The sequence below is a fragment of the Perognathus longimembris genome, chromosome 28 (genome assembly GCF_023159225.1).
Source record: "Perognathus longimembris pacificus isolate PPM17 chromosome 28, ASM2315922v1, whole genome shotgun sequence".
NCBI classification, from domain to species: domain Eukaryota; kingdom Metazoa; phylum Chordata; class Mammalia; order Rodentia; family Heteromyidae; genus Perognathus; species Perognathus longimembris.
Genome location: NC_063188.1, coordinates 16,940,625 through 16,956,106, shown reverse-complemented (window position 1 = coordinate 16,956,106; position 15,482 = coordinate 16,940,625). Strand labels below are relative to the sequence as shown.

General features: G+C 42.9%; 1 protein-coding gene across 2 annotated transcripts; it reads left to right on the top strand.

The window, feature by feature from the left end:
- Positions 1 to 2,451: 2,451 nt before the first annotated feature.
- Rbmx2 (RNA binding motif protein X-linked 2) lies at positions 2,452 to 15,311 on the top strand. 2 transcript variants are annotated; one of them, XM_048336549.1, is made up of 7 exons: positions 2,452 to 2,499; positions 2,734 to 2,849; positions 4,056 to 4,107; positions 7,078 to 7,207; positions 9,882 to 10,059; positions 12,126 to 12,629; positions 14,572 to 15,311. In XM_048336549.1, the coding sequence occupies exons 1-6, from the start codon at positions 2,495 to 2,497 to the stop codon at positions 12,620 to 12,622; spliced, it is 978 nt and encodes a 325-aa protein (XP_048192506.1). In that variant the 5' UTR covers positions 2,452 to 2,494; the 3' UTR covers positions 12,623 to 12,629; positions 14,572 to 15,311. The 2 variants fall into 2 exon arrangements, with proteins under 2 accessions (XP_048192506.1, XP_048192505.1); XM_048336548.1 differs by lacking the exon at positions 14,572 to 15,311 and having other exon boundaries at positions 12,126 to 13,466.
- The last annotated feature ends 171 nt before the right edge of the window (positions 15,312 to 15,482 follow it).

Here is a 15,482-nt window from a genome sequence, read left to right as displayed (position 1 = left end):
ATTTTTTGGTGGTTAATTAGAAATAAAAGTCTCACAGACTTTCCTGACTAGGCTGGTTTTGAACCATGATCCTCAGATCTGAGCCTTCTGAGTAGCTAGGATTACTGGTGCGAACCACTTGTGCCTGGCTATGGTATAGCCTGAAAACTAGGAGTTCTGGGAACCTTCACTTCTAGTTCAGTTGAGATAGCTTTCAGCTCTCCCAGTGTTAGAATGGCTCAATTGAACCCACTAGTCAGATAGTAACCCTTCCCTTATGTCCCCAGTCTAATTGGTTCTTCCCTTTGATTGATCTGACACTTCTATTTTGCTCCAGCTTACTTCTGAATGCTAATGACTGAGCCCCAAGTACAGGCCTGACTCTGTTATGTCACAATCAACTGAAGATGTCAGCAAGATAATGTATCTGAGCTTACCACTTTGCAGTGCCTAGCTCAGCCTGTCAACTAAGCAACCTGAAATTCCTAGGAACAGATAAAACCTATAGGCAAGCTGTCACTGTTTAATTTTCATTGCCAAGATAATTCTAAAAAGTTAATGAATAGCTTTGAGTTGGGGCAGGGGACAGGTATATCAGGGTTGGAACGGAGAAGTTAAAGGCAGCCCTCATATTCACAGACACAATGAATGAGGCGAAACTCATCGGTGGCCAGCCTGTGCTGTGCTTCTTGGTAAGACACTAGTTATAGGGTGTTCTGTTTGAGAGCACAGTAATCATCATATGTGATTACTCTTTTTTTTTTTTTTTTTGGCCAGTCCTGGGCCTTGGACTCAGGGCCTGAGCACTGTCCCTGGCTTCTTCCCGCTCAAGGCTAGCACTCTGCCACTTGAGCCACAGCACCGCTTCTGGCCGTTTTCTGTATATGTGGTGCTGGGGAATCGAACCTAGGGCCTCGTGTATCCGAGGCAGGCACTCTTGCCACTAGGCTATACCCCCAGCCCATGTGATTACTTTTGTGAAGGGCTTAATATGTGATGCTCTGGACTTTTAGTTTTAGAATATCATGGATATGGATGAATACAAGATGACATTCATATTTCCGATATGGCTTAAGTGACACTTGGTAAAATTTTATGTGTATGTATGTATTTAATTAGTGCAGGTCCTGGGGTTTGAGCTCAGGGCCTGGGCTTTTGTACTCAATTCTAGAACACTGTATCATTTGAGCCACAGCTCCACTGGTGGTTTATTGGAGATAAAAGTCTCACAGACTTCCTTGTCTGTGCTGGCTTTGAACTATAATCTTCAGAGCTCAGCCTCCTGAGCAGCCAGGATTACATGCATGAGCCACTGGTGCTTGGCTTAAATCACACCTTTTTCATGTCCCCAATACTCTTGATTTCTGGAGAGAAACACATTAAGAAAATGTATCTTATCATCTCATATTCTGAACTTCTTGAGTGCAGAAGACTTTTCTTAGATCCCCCACAACTCTTAGCTGTACAGGACAAATAGAAATGGTTTGCAGATACTTGTTAAATCTACCAGACCTGATAGGTACAGGCACAGTACCATTCAATCTAATCAGTGTTTTGAATCTTAATGTCTTCCTCTATAAAAATAGGGGTGGCTAAGGAAAGACAAGAGAGAGCTATACTGAGCAAAACATAATACATGCATGTGTAAAATACCATATGAAATCCTTTGGTGAAATTAATACATACTAGAAAGATGAATGCCAAGCTGTGAGGTGGAGTGCACCAGCTGGATAAAAGGTTGCTACAAAAGAGGGTGGACGAGGATGTGCTGAAACAGAACAATGAAACTTGTAGAAATTGTTTTCGGAAAGGGGACTGGTGTGGGCGAGAATAATTGAAGGTATGATCTGGGTATATTGTATACATACTTGGAAATATTACATAATGTTGCTTTCCTCGTACAAGCCTTGTATGCTGAAATTTAAAAAAAAAGGAATGACATGGTATTCACTTCATGGGGAAGTTGTGAGGGTGAGACAATATATTATAAACCAATCAGCTCAGGACTGCAGAACAGGGTGGCTTTAATGGGATTGTGTTGGAGGAAGGGAGGGGAGTGAAGGGGCGGGGCCTTGGATGTAGAGAGGGCGGGGCCTGAAGTCGCCCAGACTTGCCAGGCTTTCGGTCTGAGAGGAAAGCAGGCATTATCCGGAAGCTGACAGGCTGGAAGCGGCTCATGCTTGCTCCAGTGCCCCATATCACAGCGAGAGATACCGAGGAACTGGGGAAACATCTCGACCAGAGAAAAGAGTACGGAGCAGAAATAAGTTTTGGTTAGCGGCAGTCGTCATCTCCGGCATTGCTGACGCTTCCGGTTTGCTTGCAGCCAAATCCAATCGCGCGGCGCCGAGTTGCGCCTGCAACGCAAGCAACGCAAGCAACGCAAGCAACGCAAGCAACGCAAGCAACGCAAGCAACGCAAGCAACGCAAGCAACGCAAGCAACGCAAGCAACGCAAGCAACGCAAAGCCCTAACCGGAAGAGGATTCCTGGATGCCGAGCTCCTTCCGCAAGCATGAAGTAAGGGGTGATCGCCACTCTAATTGTGTGTGTGTGTGGGGGGGGGGGCGGGGGGGAATGGGTGAAAGGATCTGCAGCGGAGGGTAGCCTACCCCGGGCTGAAGTGGTGGAACGTCCTCCAATAATGAAAATCGAGAAAATATTGGTGGCTGCAATGCCGAGCCGAGTTTTGCTTCCTCAATTCTGACCCGATCCAGCTCACTTGATCTGTTTTCCCTCTTTTTCTCCACACAGCCCTTTAACTAAAGTGAAGCTGATTAACGAGCTGAATGAGCGAGAGGTCCAACTTGGGGTGGCTGATAAAGTGTCCTGGCACTCAGAATACAAGGACAGCGCTTGGATCTTTCTGGGTGAGGTCCTTATCTATTTCCAGCAAGGACCCTTACAGCCTCTCACTGTCTTTTCTGATCTTTTAAGCCCTTGTTCCATCACTTGCTTTTGAATAAGTTTACGTTATCATTTCCTGTCCCTCCTTTGCTGGCCTTCTCAGTGCTTCTGTGTTTATTTACAATTCACGTGCTAACACTCTTGCCTCCTCGGCTCTAACAGACCATTTGGTGCCTCTCATTTCCATCTATTCCACAGATGACGAAAATGAGAGGCAGACAGGTTAACAGAGCTTAAGCTCACCTACCCAGTAAATACAGTAGTCAGGAATACGGGATTTTAAAGCTACTGGTCTTAAACACCATCTGGGTTTGTTTGTTTCCTTTTGTCGGTCATGGGGCTTGAACCCTGGGCCTGGGTGCTGTCTCAGAGCTCTTCGGCTCAAGCTCTACTGCTTGGGCCACAGCGCCACTTCCGGTTTCCTAGCCTAACGACCTTTCCTGCTGGGGCTGGCTTTGAATTGCGATCCCCACATCTCAGCCTCCCGAATAGCTAGGATTACAGGCCTGTGCTCTGATTCCTCTTCCTAAAAGTTTATTTTCCCCTTTTAATTAGCTCCTTTTTCTCACCATGTCTGTATTATCAGTTGTCATTCACTTTGTACCAATAATACTAGTATTTCATGAGTTTGACGCTTCAAAGATGTTATTGTATCAGATATTGTGGTAAGCACTTTATATAGTACTTTATATATATTTACATATAAATATATATTTATAGAAAAATACATATTTAATGAAAACAGACCTGTGAGGTAAATGCACTATATTCCCATTTTGCAATTGAGGACACAAACGGAGGTGGGGTAGGGGATTATTTCCTATGAAATGCTTAACAGTTGTCTTTATCATTTTTACCTTGTGTTTAAGTGAGGTAAATAACGACATATTTATACTGTAAATTTTTGTGGAAGTAGAGTTTTGTTACAGATACTATTGGCCTTAACTGTGGACCTTTGGATGTGAGAAAAACTGAAGGATTAGATTAGTTGGCTCAGTGGTGACCCCAACCTTTTCACTCAGAGATAACTGCTCCTTTTTTCTAGTTTGCTGATACCTCACATGCAGTCATATTACTTTTTGTAAGGGCAAGGGCATTCTCTGGCCAAGTTCATTGTACATAGCAAACACTTACGGTTTGTCACACTGTGATGTAATTTTCTCTTTTAGGAGGGCTTCCTTATGAACTCACTGAAGGAGACATCATCTGTGTGTTCTCACAGTAAGTCTCCTTTCATTTTCTGTCTCCTGGGTCAATAGAATAATTGCTACCATGTGTCATTTTTGGCATTAAAAAGCCATTTAAATTCTCTGGTCTTAAGATTGTCCTGGTTATTTTGTTCTGTTACTTTTTTTTGGTCCTAGTCCTGGGCTTGAACTTGGGGCCTAAGCACTGGGCCAAAGCACTGTGTGTAAGCTTTTGTGCTCAAGGCTACTGTTGTACTACTTCAGTCACAGCTCCACTTCTGGCTTTTTGGTGATTACTTGGAGATAAGAGTCTCATGGACTTTCCTGCCTAGGTTGGCTTTGAGCCTCCTGAGTAGCTAGAATTACAAATGCGAGCCACCATGCCCAGCCTATTTGTTACTTTTTCAAGCCTTTATTGAGTCTGGGCTTACAGTGGAACAGAAAGAAACTCTGAGGAAGTTATCATGTTGGCCCATGGCAACAAAATCTATGAGACTCTTATATTTACAATTAACCACTCAAATGCCAGAAGTGGAGCTGTGGCTCAAGTGGTAGAGAAAAAAGTTCAGAGACAGCATCCAAGAAAATGTGTTGATCATGTACCTCCTCCTTTCTCTCTTTAGAAAATCTCAGGGCTGGGGATATGGCCTAGTGGCAAGAGAGCTTGCCTTGTATACATGAGGCCCTGGGTTCGATTCCCCAGCACCACATATACAGAAAACGGCCAGAAGTGGCGCTGTGGCTCAAGTGGCAGAGTGCTAGCCTTGAGCAAAAGGAAGCCAGGGACAGTGCTCAGGCCCTGAGTCCAAGGCCCAGGACTGGCCGAAAAAAAAAAAAATCTCAAATGGTAATTGGGTCAGAAAGATCTAGAAATACAGTCCTTGAAGCAGCATCTAGACTTTTCAGAGCAGCCAGGGCAAGAAGGACCGGGAAGAAATACATGCTCACAGCCCTATTTTATATTAAGATGTTAGATTTGAGGCTGAAGTGTATATATGTGATTGTGTAACATAGCTATAGATTTCTATTCTATTTTTATAAATTTATTTTTAATTTCTAAAACTAACTTATCTGGAATTTATCTTTTATAAGGAATACTGAATTTCCACTTCAATCTTTATTTAAAGCCCATGTGCTTTCATTTTATTTCATGAGATTTCTTTCTTCATAATATATGTTTATATGTATATATATATATACACACACACATATATGAGAGAGAGAGAGAGAGAGAGAGAGAGAGATTGAGAGAGAGAATACTTATCAGTCATGAGGCTTGAACTGATCTCAGGGCCTGGATACTGTCCTTGAACTTTTCAGTTGAGGTAAGTTCTCTACCACTTGAACCATAGCTTCAATTCTGGCTTTTTAGTGGTTAATTGGAGATGAGAGTCTCACAGACTTTCCTGTCTGGGCTGGCTTCAGAGGGTGATGAGATCCTCAGATGTCAGCCTCCTGAGTAGTTAGGATTATAGGCATGAATCACCAGCACCTAAACTTGTTTTTAAACAAACAAAACTATTTTATTTACTTTTTAATTTTTTTCTGGTACTGGATTTGGAACTCTGAGCTTGGATTTACTATGAAGCTCTACATGTTGAGCCACACCTCCAGCTCAGCCATTTTGCTGGTTATTTTGAGAATGGGGTTTCATGAACTTTTTGCCCAGGCTGGCTTTCAACCTCGATTCTTTGGATTTCAGCCTCCTGGATAGTTAGGATTACAGATAAGAGCCACTGGTGCCTGACAACAAAAAAAATCTTTTTTTTTCTTTTCTTCTGCTGATCCTAGGACTTGAACTCAGCCTGGGTGTTGTCTCTGAGATTTTGTACTCAAGGCTAGTGCTCTACCACTTGAGCCACAGCTCCACATCTGGCTCTTTTTGTACTTTATTAGAAATAAGGGTCTCATAAACTTTCTTTCTGAGTCTGGCTTGGAACTACAATCCTGAGATCCCAGTTTCCTGAGTAGCTAGGATTACAAGCATGAGCCACAGGTGCTTGACAGCAATAAAATTCTTTAAGGCTAAAACTTGCATTAGCCACCTCCCACAAGTTTTTGTATCTATCTATCTCCCTTTTGTTTGTGTCTCATCAGTCTACTACTGTTTTTTTGTTTTTTATCCATCCCTGAGCTCATTTGTTCAAGGGTAGCACTCTATCACTTTGAGCCACAGCTCCAAAGAGTGGTTAACTTGAGGTAAGAGTAGGGACTGGGAATATGGCCTAGTGGCAAGAGAGCTTGCCTGGTATACATGAAGCCCTGGGTTCGATTCCCAAGCACCACATATATAGAAAATGGCCAGAAGTGGTGCTGTGGCTCAAGTGGCAGAGTGCTAGCCTTGAGCAAAAAGAAGCCAGGGGCAGTGCTCAGGCCCTGAGTACAAGCCCCAGGACTGGCAAAAAATAAAAAAAAAAATTTATGCTTGAAGAAAAGTTTCATGCATTTCACCTTTTTCAATGAAAAAAATTCTCTTAGCCCCATTTAATGTTTTTACTTTGGCCTTGACTTTGTCTTTAATTGTATATTATTACCCATTCTTTTTGGTGGTACTGGGGTTTGAAATCAGGACCTTGTATTTACAAAATATTTCTAACGTTTGATACTGTTGGATACTGTTGTATATTATTGCCTTTTACATTTTTTAAAATTTTTTATTTATACGTATATTTTTGCCAGTCCTGGGCCTGGACTCAGGGCGTGAGCACTGTCCCTGGCTTCTTTTTGCTCAAGGCTAGCACTCTGCCACTTGAGTCACAGCGCCACTTCCAGCCTTTTCTGTTTATTTGGGGCTGAGGAATTGAGCCCAGGGTTTCATGTATATGAGGCATGCACTCTTGCCAGTAGTTCATATTCCCAGCCACTATCATTGTCTGTTTTATTTTCAACTGTTCTGTGACATCTGTTCTAGGTGTGACTTCTGTGTAGGCTTTATTATTTTAATTCTGTGTTATCATCCAGTCTGGAAGTTGTTGCATTAATTTCTTACTTTTTTATAAAATAGATATGGCGAAGTTGTTAACATTAATCTTGTACGAGACAAAAAGACTGGAAAATCCAAAGGATTTTGTTTCCTGTGTTATGAAGACCAGAGGAGTACAATTCTGGCTGTTGACAATTTTAATGGGATCAAGGTATGTGTGCTTGTTAATAACCAGGGCTTATTTTTTTTAAGAATGTTGTTGTTATTATTATTATTTTGGTCAGTCATGGAGCTTGAACTCAGGGTCTGGGTCCCGTCTCTGAGATGAATCAGGATTTGACTGGACTTTTGCTATGTAGGGCTTAGGTTTCCCTTTTTGTCTCATACCCGCAGGTCAGCTCAGTGTGTTGTGAGGGCTGCAGAGGTGCCAAGATATATTGGAAAGGAAGTAATACTGTTGGCTCATGGCCCTTGCAGAACATGTTGCTTTCTGCTATCTGTCCCTACTCTGCAATTTTGTTTTCCACCTTTCATTCTCACAGTTTCCCCTTATCCCTAGTGCATTAGAAAATAAGGAGATTAGCCAACAGTGATTTTTCTATATTGTTGTATACTAAGAACTTGGGCTTCTTTCCCTAGGCTTTCTTGGCCTAGGACATAGTCATGTATGTCTGACATAGGATTTCAGAGATCTAGCATTTTGGCTTTGGAAATTCTCTAGTTAAAGTGTAATGAACAATTGTACAAAAGTAAGTCATTCTGAAATTTTAAGGGAGGCAGCAGTCATAGAAGGGAAGTTAAAAATGAACAAGATAGGGGCTGGGGATATGGCCTAGTGGCAAGAGTGCTTGCCTCGTATAGATGAAGCCCTGGGTTCGATTCCCCAGCACCATATATATAGAAAATGGCCAGAAGTGGCGCTGTGGCTCAAGTGGCAGAGTGCTAGCCTTGAGCAAAAAGAAGCCAGGGACAGTGCTCAGGCCCTGAGTCCAAAGACCAGGACTGGCAAAAAAAAATAGGATAGATGACAAAAGCCTCTCAGGCTTACACGGAAGAATATAAGTCTGCTCTTATAATGGAACAATAAAAACATTTCTCATATTTCAGGTGATTTAGTGGTGAAGGAATAAGTCTTTACCTGCTTGAAAATAGATTGGTTTGAAGTCAGAAATTAATTTTGTTGTTGTTTACCTGAAGAGTAGTGGTCCATGGGATGAACAGTATGAGTGAATGATCCAGTATGGTACTTGTAGAGTTAGGTGAGGCTAAAGGGAAAAGAAAATGATATACTAAAAATTTCTTTTCCATCTGGGTGCCAGTGGCTCATTCTTGTAATCCTATCTACTCAGGAGGTTGAGATCTGAGGATTGTGGTTCAAAGCCAGCCCAGGAAGTCTGTGAGACTCTGATCTCCAATTAACCACCAGAAAACTGGGAGTGGCTGTGGCTTAAGTGGTAGAGCACTAGCCTTGAGCTCAAGAGCTCAGGAACAAAGCCCAGGCCCAGAGTTTAAGCCCCATCGGTGTCTCATGATTACAATCCTAGCTACTTAGGATGTTGAGATGTAAGGGACAAGGTTTGAAGCCAGCCATAGCAAGAAGGTCCATGAGACTCTTAGCTCCTATTGATCACAGAAAAACCGGGAAGTGAGGCTGTGGCTCAACTGGTAGAGCACTAGCCTTGAACAAAAAGAAGCTCAAGGACAGCACCCTACATCCTGAGTTCAAGCTCTAGGGCTGGCTGTGTGTGTGTATATTTCTAACTATTGTTGTGATTTTGTGTACTCCTTATTAGTTTGTAAAGAAAGTACCTGTGTAGCATTAAGTTAGATTTCAGAAATTACATTTGGCTTTCTCAATGCATGCTTCTGGAGGATTGTAATTCTTTGTTTCTTAAATTCTACTACACTCACTTGATGCTTGTGCCTTGGAAAAGCATTTCCTAGCCTTTTTTGTTGTTGCCGTTTGGTCATGAGACTTGAACTCATTGTTTTTGTGCTCAAGGCCATTGCTCTACCACATGGAGCCACAACTCCACTTCTAGTTTTTTTTGGTGATTGACTGTAAGAGTCATATGGACTTTCCTGCCTGGGCTGCCCATGAACCATGAATTTTCTATCTCAGCCTCCAGAGTAGCTAGGATTACAGGTATGAGCCATTTGTGCCTAGCCCTCATCTTTTTTTTCACTTTATATGAAACAAACCAATGAGACTGTTGGTGTAGATGCCCAGATCCCACCTGGCTGCCCCAATTAATTAATTAATATCTGCATATGTGTCCTATGACCCACCAATTGAGTAGAATTGACTCTGGATTTTTTTTTTTTTGGCCAGTCCTGGGCCTTGGACTCAGGGCCTGAGCACTGTCCCTGGCTTCTTCCCGCTCAAGGCTAGCACTCTGCCACTTGAGCCACAGCGCCGCTTCTGGCCGTTTTCTGTGTATGTGGTGCTGGGGAATCGAACCTAGGGCCTCGTGTATCCGAGGCAGGCACTCTTGCCACTAGGCTATATCCCCAGCCCCGACTCTGGATTTTTTTTTTTTTTTTTTTTGGCCAGTCCTGGGCCTTGGACTCAGGGCCTGAGCACTGTCCCTGGCTTCTTCCCGCTCAAGGCTAGCACTCTGCCACTTGAGCCACAGCGCCGCTTCTGGCCGTTTTCTGTATATGTGGTGCTGGGGAATCGAACCTAGGGCCTCGTGTATCCGAGGCAGGCACTCTTGCCACTAGGCTATATCCCCAGCCCGACTCTGGATTTTTTTAATGGTTTTCCCAGAAACAGAATCATCAAGGAGAGTATGGTCATGGTTCAAACCATGGTTCTCCATAGTTGGAGTTTAGATAGTTTGATATGAGGGCTATCTTTGCCAAAGCATTATCTGTCTTATTAGATCAAGGGAAGAACTATCCGTGTGGACCATGTAGCAAACTACCGGGTTCCTAAGGACTCAGAAGACCTGGATGATGTGACCAAACAGCTCCAGGAAAAGGGCTGTGGGGCTACTACCCCGTCCTCGAGTTCGTCTGATGACTCTGAAGATGACAGCTTCCCCCCAAATACTCAAAAAGGTAAAGTGTTAAGATTCAAGAGAAGATTCTGGATAGTCTTAGTGTCTGCTCTCTCTATTCCCTCATTTTGATAACCAGATCTTGGTGTCATTGGAATTTGCACTCCAGGTCTTATGTTTGCTAGGTTGGGACAATACTGCTGAGCCACACTCCAGCCAAGGGATTTTTATTTTATTTTATTTATTATTATCTTTAAGTAGTTGTGCAAAGGAATTGCCATTTAACAAATTAATTTATAGCATTGTTTTGCCATCTACCAACGATAAACAAATAGATTTGATATGTGAAGTATAATATCACATATATCACAAGAGCACCTGAGCAAGAGTGTGAGGGAGAAACATTTCCTGAAACAAGAAAGTGAAGTGAACCAGACCCAAAGAAACAGGGACTCTATGGTGTCCCTCATAGGGAATAATTAGCACAGGTTTAGGATAGTCCTAGCAAAAGATCACAATAGCTCAAGAGCTATGCTGGTATGAACACATAAAATGATGCTAAGAGAAATGAACTTCAAGTTATGGAAACAAGTGGTATATCGCGGTTCCAGTTACTTTCAACATGCCATGTGAAACCGTACCCTTTTTTTTTCTTGCTCGTATTCCCTTCCCATGGTTTTACCCCTGATACTGCTGTAACTGATTTTAATACCCTGGGTATTGTATATACGTGTATTGGAACTAGGGAAGGGAAAGAGAATACCAAAATCGAGAGACAAAGGATAAAAAGACAAACCAATGTAACACCAATACTTACAAAACTATATGGTATAAACCAACTATACAACTCGGTGGTGAGAGGGAAATGGGGAGTTAGGGGAAATGAGGGAGGAGGTAACAAGTTGGATGAGAAATGTACTCACTCACTGCCTTAAGTATGAAACTGTAACCCCTCTGTACATCACTTTGACAATAAAGAAGAAAAAAAGAAAGACTACACACCCACAAATACTCAATGCCAAAGATAAGGAAAGAGGAAGTATCTCAGAAAGACCAATGACTGGTCAGAATTGTGTCCCCCTCCTCCCAAATTGATACATTGAAGTACTAATCCTTGGTGATGTGATTGTATTTTGAGAAAATGTTTGAAGAGGTAATTCTGGAAGCAATTGCCTTACATAGCAACTTGACGTATCAGGAGAGACAGATATTCAAGTTGGCTCATTGGACTGATTTTCCTGGAGATATAGCTTGTGATTGCTTTATACTGCTGATATGGACATCTCTTTCTTTCTTTTTTTTTTTGCCAGTCCTGAGCCTTGGACTCAGGGCCTGAGCACTGTCCCTGGCTTGTTTTTGCTCAAGGCTAGCACTCTGCCACTTGAGCCACAGCGCCACTTCTGGCCGTTTTCTATATATGTGGTGCTGGGGAATCGAACCCAGGGCTTCATGTATACGAGGCAAGCGCTCTTGCCACTAGGCCATATCCCCAGCCTGGACATCTCTTTCTTATGTACATTTTCCATCTGCTAGCATTTGAACATTTTGGAAGTATAATACTTTGGTTTGGTATAATGTACTTAGAGGAGAAAAGAACTCTTTTGTGAGTGCCAGTCCTGGGTTTGAACTCAGGCCCTGGGTACAGTCTTTAAATTTTTAGCTCAAGGCTAGGGCTCTACCACTTGAGCCACAGCTCCACTTTTGGCTTTATTAGTGGTTAATTGGGGATAAGAGTCTCATAAGAGGGGGCAGGGAATATGGCCTAGTGGTAAGAGTGCTTGTCTTGTATACATGAAGTCCTGGGTTCAATTCCCAAGCACCACATATATAGAAAAGGCCAGAAGTGGCGCTGCGGCTCAAGTGGCAGAGTGCTAGCCTTGAGCAAAAGGAAGCCAGGGACAGTGCTCAGTCCCTGAGTTCGGGCCCAGGACTGGCAAAAAAAAAAAAAAAAAGAGTCTCATAGACTTTCTTGTCTGGGCTGGCTTTGAACTGAGATCCTTAGATCTCAGCCTTCTTAGTAGTTAGGATTCCTGGCATGAACCACTGGTGCCCAGCAAGAAAAGAACTTTTCAAAAGGGGACTATTTCTATGTTTTTTGTTATTGATTATCCCTTTTTGTGCTTTCAGACATAAAAGAAAAACAGAAAAGCAAGAAAGACAAAGAGAAGATTGGAAGGGAGGTCCAAGTAGAACAAATATCTTCATCTCCTAGAAGCAAGACAACAAAGGTAAAGGATGCGCATGGTGCTAAGAAGCACAGCAGCAAGAACTCGGATAGACTTGAGAAGGCTGAGTCCAGAGAGGGCCGGAAGCACCATTCAGACTCCCCTGAGGTCGGGACTTCCTACCGTGGTGGAACAGAGGATCCGGAGAGGGAGCTGAAGAAGGAGAAGTCCAAGCATGAGCACAAGTCCTCAAGCAGGAAAGAGGGAAGAGAAGACAAGAACAGGGATAGGGAGAGAGGGCGGAACTCGGAATCACATCTTAGCCGGCGCAGTGGGCATTCGGAAGGACGGAGCCACAGGAGTAGAAGTAGGAGCCGAGATAAGTACCATAGGTATAATAAGGACCAGTATTTCCGAGAATGGGAGTCCTCCAATTCAAGTGACCGCAGACATCACTGAAGCCCATGTCAGCTGCCCAATTCATTTGGAAAATCATCTGTGTTTTTAAAAATGCAATCAGGTTCTGGCCGCCAGTAATCATCTTGCATATAAATTTGGTGGGATTGAATTCTTTTTAATGATTGCATAATAGCATTAGTGAGAAGGCTAGTATTTCAATAGCCAGATAGTCAAGACTTTTTTAGCATAGTCTATTGTTCCTGAAAATATGCCTTGTATTTAGCATTGTATATGTCCAAATGTTTGGCTTATAAACATGGCCCTTAAGCCCATAGATGTCAATTTGAGATGAAGTTGCCAGGAAATAGAAAATGGTCTATAATTCTAGAATTCTATTCTTTATACGAGATGTCAAGAACTAGTGTTGTAGGAACTTTCTAACTGGCAGGTAGATCTACAGGTTAGGTACACTGAGTCACTAAGTTCAGACAACTTCCTATGGGTGTGACAGGATACTTAAGATCAGGCAGTTTCTCCCCCAAAACCCTTGAATACAGTTTTGAAAGGTCTTCTCATTTTTTTGTGTGTTCATTTTGCTTTGAGTTTTGAGGAGACTACATGTATCTCTACGTTTTTCATTTCTTTTCACCTATTCACTTACTCATATTGAGAAGCATTTCATGTAACACCCAATTATCCATTTGAGCCATTTAGTGATATTTGTTAAATTCACAGTTTTGGACAACCATCGACTGTTCCAGAATATTTATATCATCCCAAGATGAAACTATATCCATTAACCAGTAACTTCTCCTTGCCCCTGGAAACCTTCCAGTCTGCTTTCTGTTTCTATGAGTTTATCTATTTTGGGTGCTTCATAAAAGTGAAATCTTTTTTTTTTTTTTTTTTGGCCAGTCCTGGGCCTTGGACTCAGGGCCTAAGCACTGTCCCTGGCTTCTTCCCGCTCAAGGCTAGCACTCTGCCACTTGAGCCACAGCGCCGCTTCTGGCCGTTTTCTGTATATGTGGTGCTGGGGAATCGAACCTAGGGCCTCGGGTATACCGAGGCAGGCACTCTTGCCACTAGGCTATATCCCCAGCCCTTCATAAAAGTGAAATCTTTTAATAGTAGCTTTTTATGTTTTGTTTTCTTCCATGTAGTGTGCTTTCAAGGTTCATCTATATTGTAGTAGTTGTCCATTTTACTTTTTATGAGTGCATAATATTCTATTGTGTGAATATATCTTTTTTTAATAGATGGCCACTTGGCATGCTTGTACCTTTTGGATAGTCAGCTTCCTTTTTGTGTGCCACACACACACTGGCCTTCTTTTTTTTTTTTTTTTTTTTTTGGCCAGTCCTGGGCCTTGGACTCAGGGCCTGAGCACCGTCCCTGGCTTCTTCCCGCTCAAGGCTAGCACCCTGCCACCTGAGCCACAGCGCCCCTTCTGGCCGTTTTCCATATATGTGGTGCTGGGGAATCGAACCGAGAGCTTCATGTATAGGAGGCAAGCACTCTTGCCGCTAGGCCATATTCCCAGCCCCACACTGGCCTTCTTTTTGGGCTTAGTATATATATTTTTTGGTACTACTGCAGTTTGAAGTCAGGATCTGGTGCTTGCTGTTAGGCTCTACTAGTTGAGCCACGCTCCCATCCTTTTTTATTTTAGTTTATTTCTCAGATAAGAGCTTACACTTTTGCCTAAGCTAGCCTTGTACCATGATCTGCTCACACATGGGGCTGGGAAATGACCAAGGGCAGGTCAGGAGGCCCATTTTGAATTGTATTGAGGCAGCCTTTGAGTTACTGCTTGGCTTCCATAAACCTGTAATATAATGGGGACCAGGATAATGCTACTGTTTTCTAGGCATCAGTCAACTCGGATCCTGAGTCTAGTACTTTTTGAATATCTGGGCGTTCTTTTTCTCATGGTTCATATTTCCAAGTAAGTGGCTTTGAGGGAAATACTGGGCATGCTATCACATAATCACTATTATCTTTCTTCCCAGGACCCCAGTCACCTCTTTCCATATCTGAAAGTGGGCCAAAGTCTGGGAGCTGGATTTTTATTGAGGGAGCCACCCTCAAATTTCCATTACACGCTTTCTTAGCCTGGAGATATTGAACCAACAACCTTGTTGGCTAACTTATTCCAGCCGTCTCCATTCTCTTTGTGGGCCTCTTGCACCTAGAATTTTCATTCTTCTGTGTCAGTACACCGGAAAGACCATTCTTCTCCCAGGTCATTGCCAAGGAAATCTATTAGCAGTTGGACTGAAGTTGGAAGAGTCTGTGTGCCTGGGCCGCTTCATGTCCTATACCCTGCTTACAAGGATATCCAGAATTCCATCTCATCATGGCCTGTTTTTATTGACCATCTACCATTAGCTTCATTTGTGCTAGTTGGTCTTCTCTGAAGAGCAAATGTTAAGATGGAACTAGACTTACAAGAGATTTGCTAGGGAAAACACCCATGAGGGAAATGAGGACACAGCCAGGAGACTCTCTGTGCAGGTCTAACCCCTAGAGAGATGAGGGAGGGAATACAAGAAGGGTAAGTAGGAAAAGGCAGACGGTGTGATGTAATTCTAAGGCTTTCCCAGCAAAGGAAATAGTCCTTTAGGCGAGGTTGTGCACTCTAGGCCCTGTGCAACCCTTCATATTCTTGGTGTATACCTTAATCTGCAAGGGTGATCCTTTTAAGTTTGGGGCATATGCACGTGCACATGCATGCACGTGTGTGTGTTTGTTTGTGTGTGTGTGTGTGTGTGTGTGTGTGTGTTGGTACTAGAGCTTGAACTTCAGGCCTCGGCACTGTCCCTTAGCTTTTATTGCTCAAGGCTGGTTTTCAACCACTTGAGCCATTACTTTATTTCCAGCTTTTTGCTGCTTAGTTAGAAATCTCACAGTCTTTCCTGCT

Excerpts from the sequence above, each read along its gene's own strand:
- Rbmx2 (XM_048336549.1), top strand. Across the intron at positions 2,850-4,055 it reads CAGCGCTTGGATCTTTCTGG|GAGGGCTTCCTTATGAACTC; the intron begins GTGAGGTCCTTA and ends TTTCTCTTTTAG. Across the intron at positions 7,208-9,881 it reads ACAATTTTAATGGGATCAAG|ATCAAGGGAAGAACTATCCG; the intron begins GTATGTGTGCTT and ends CTGTCTTATTAG.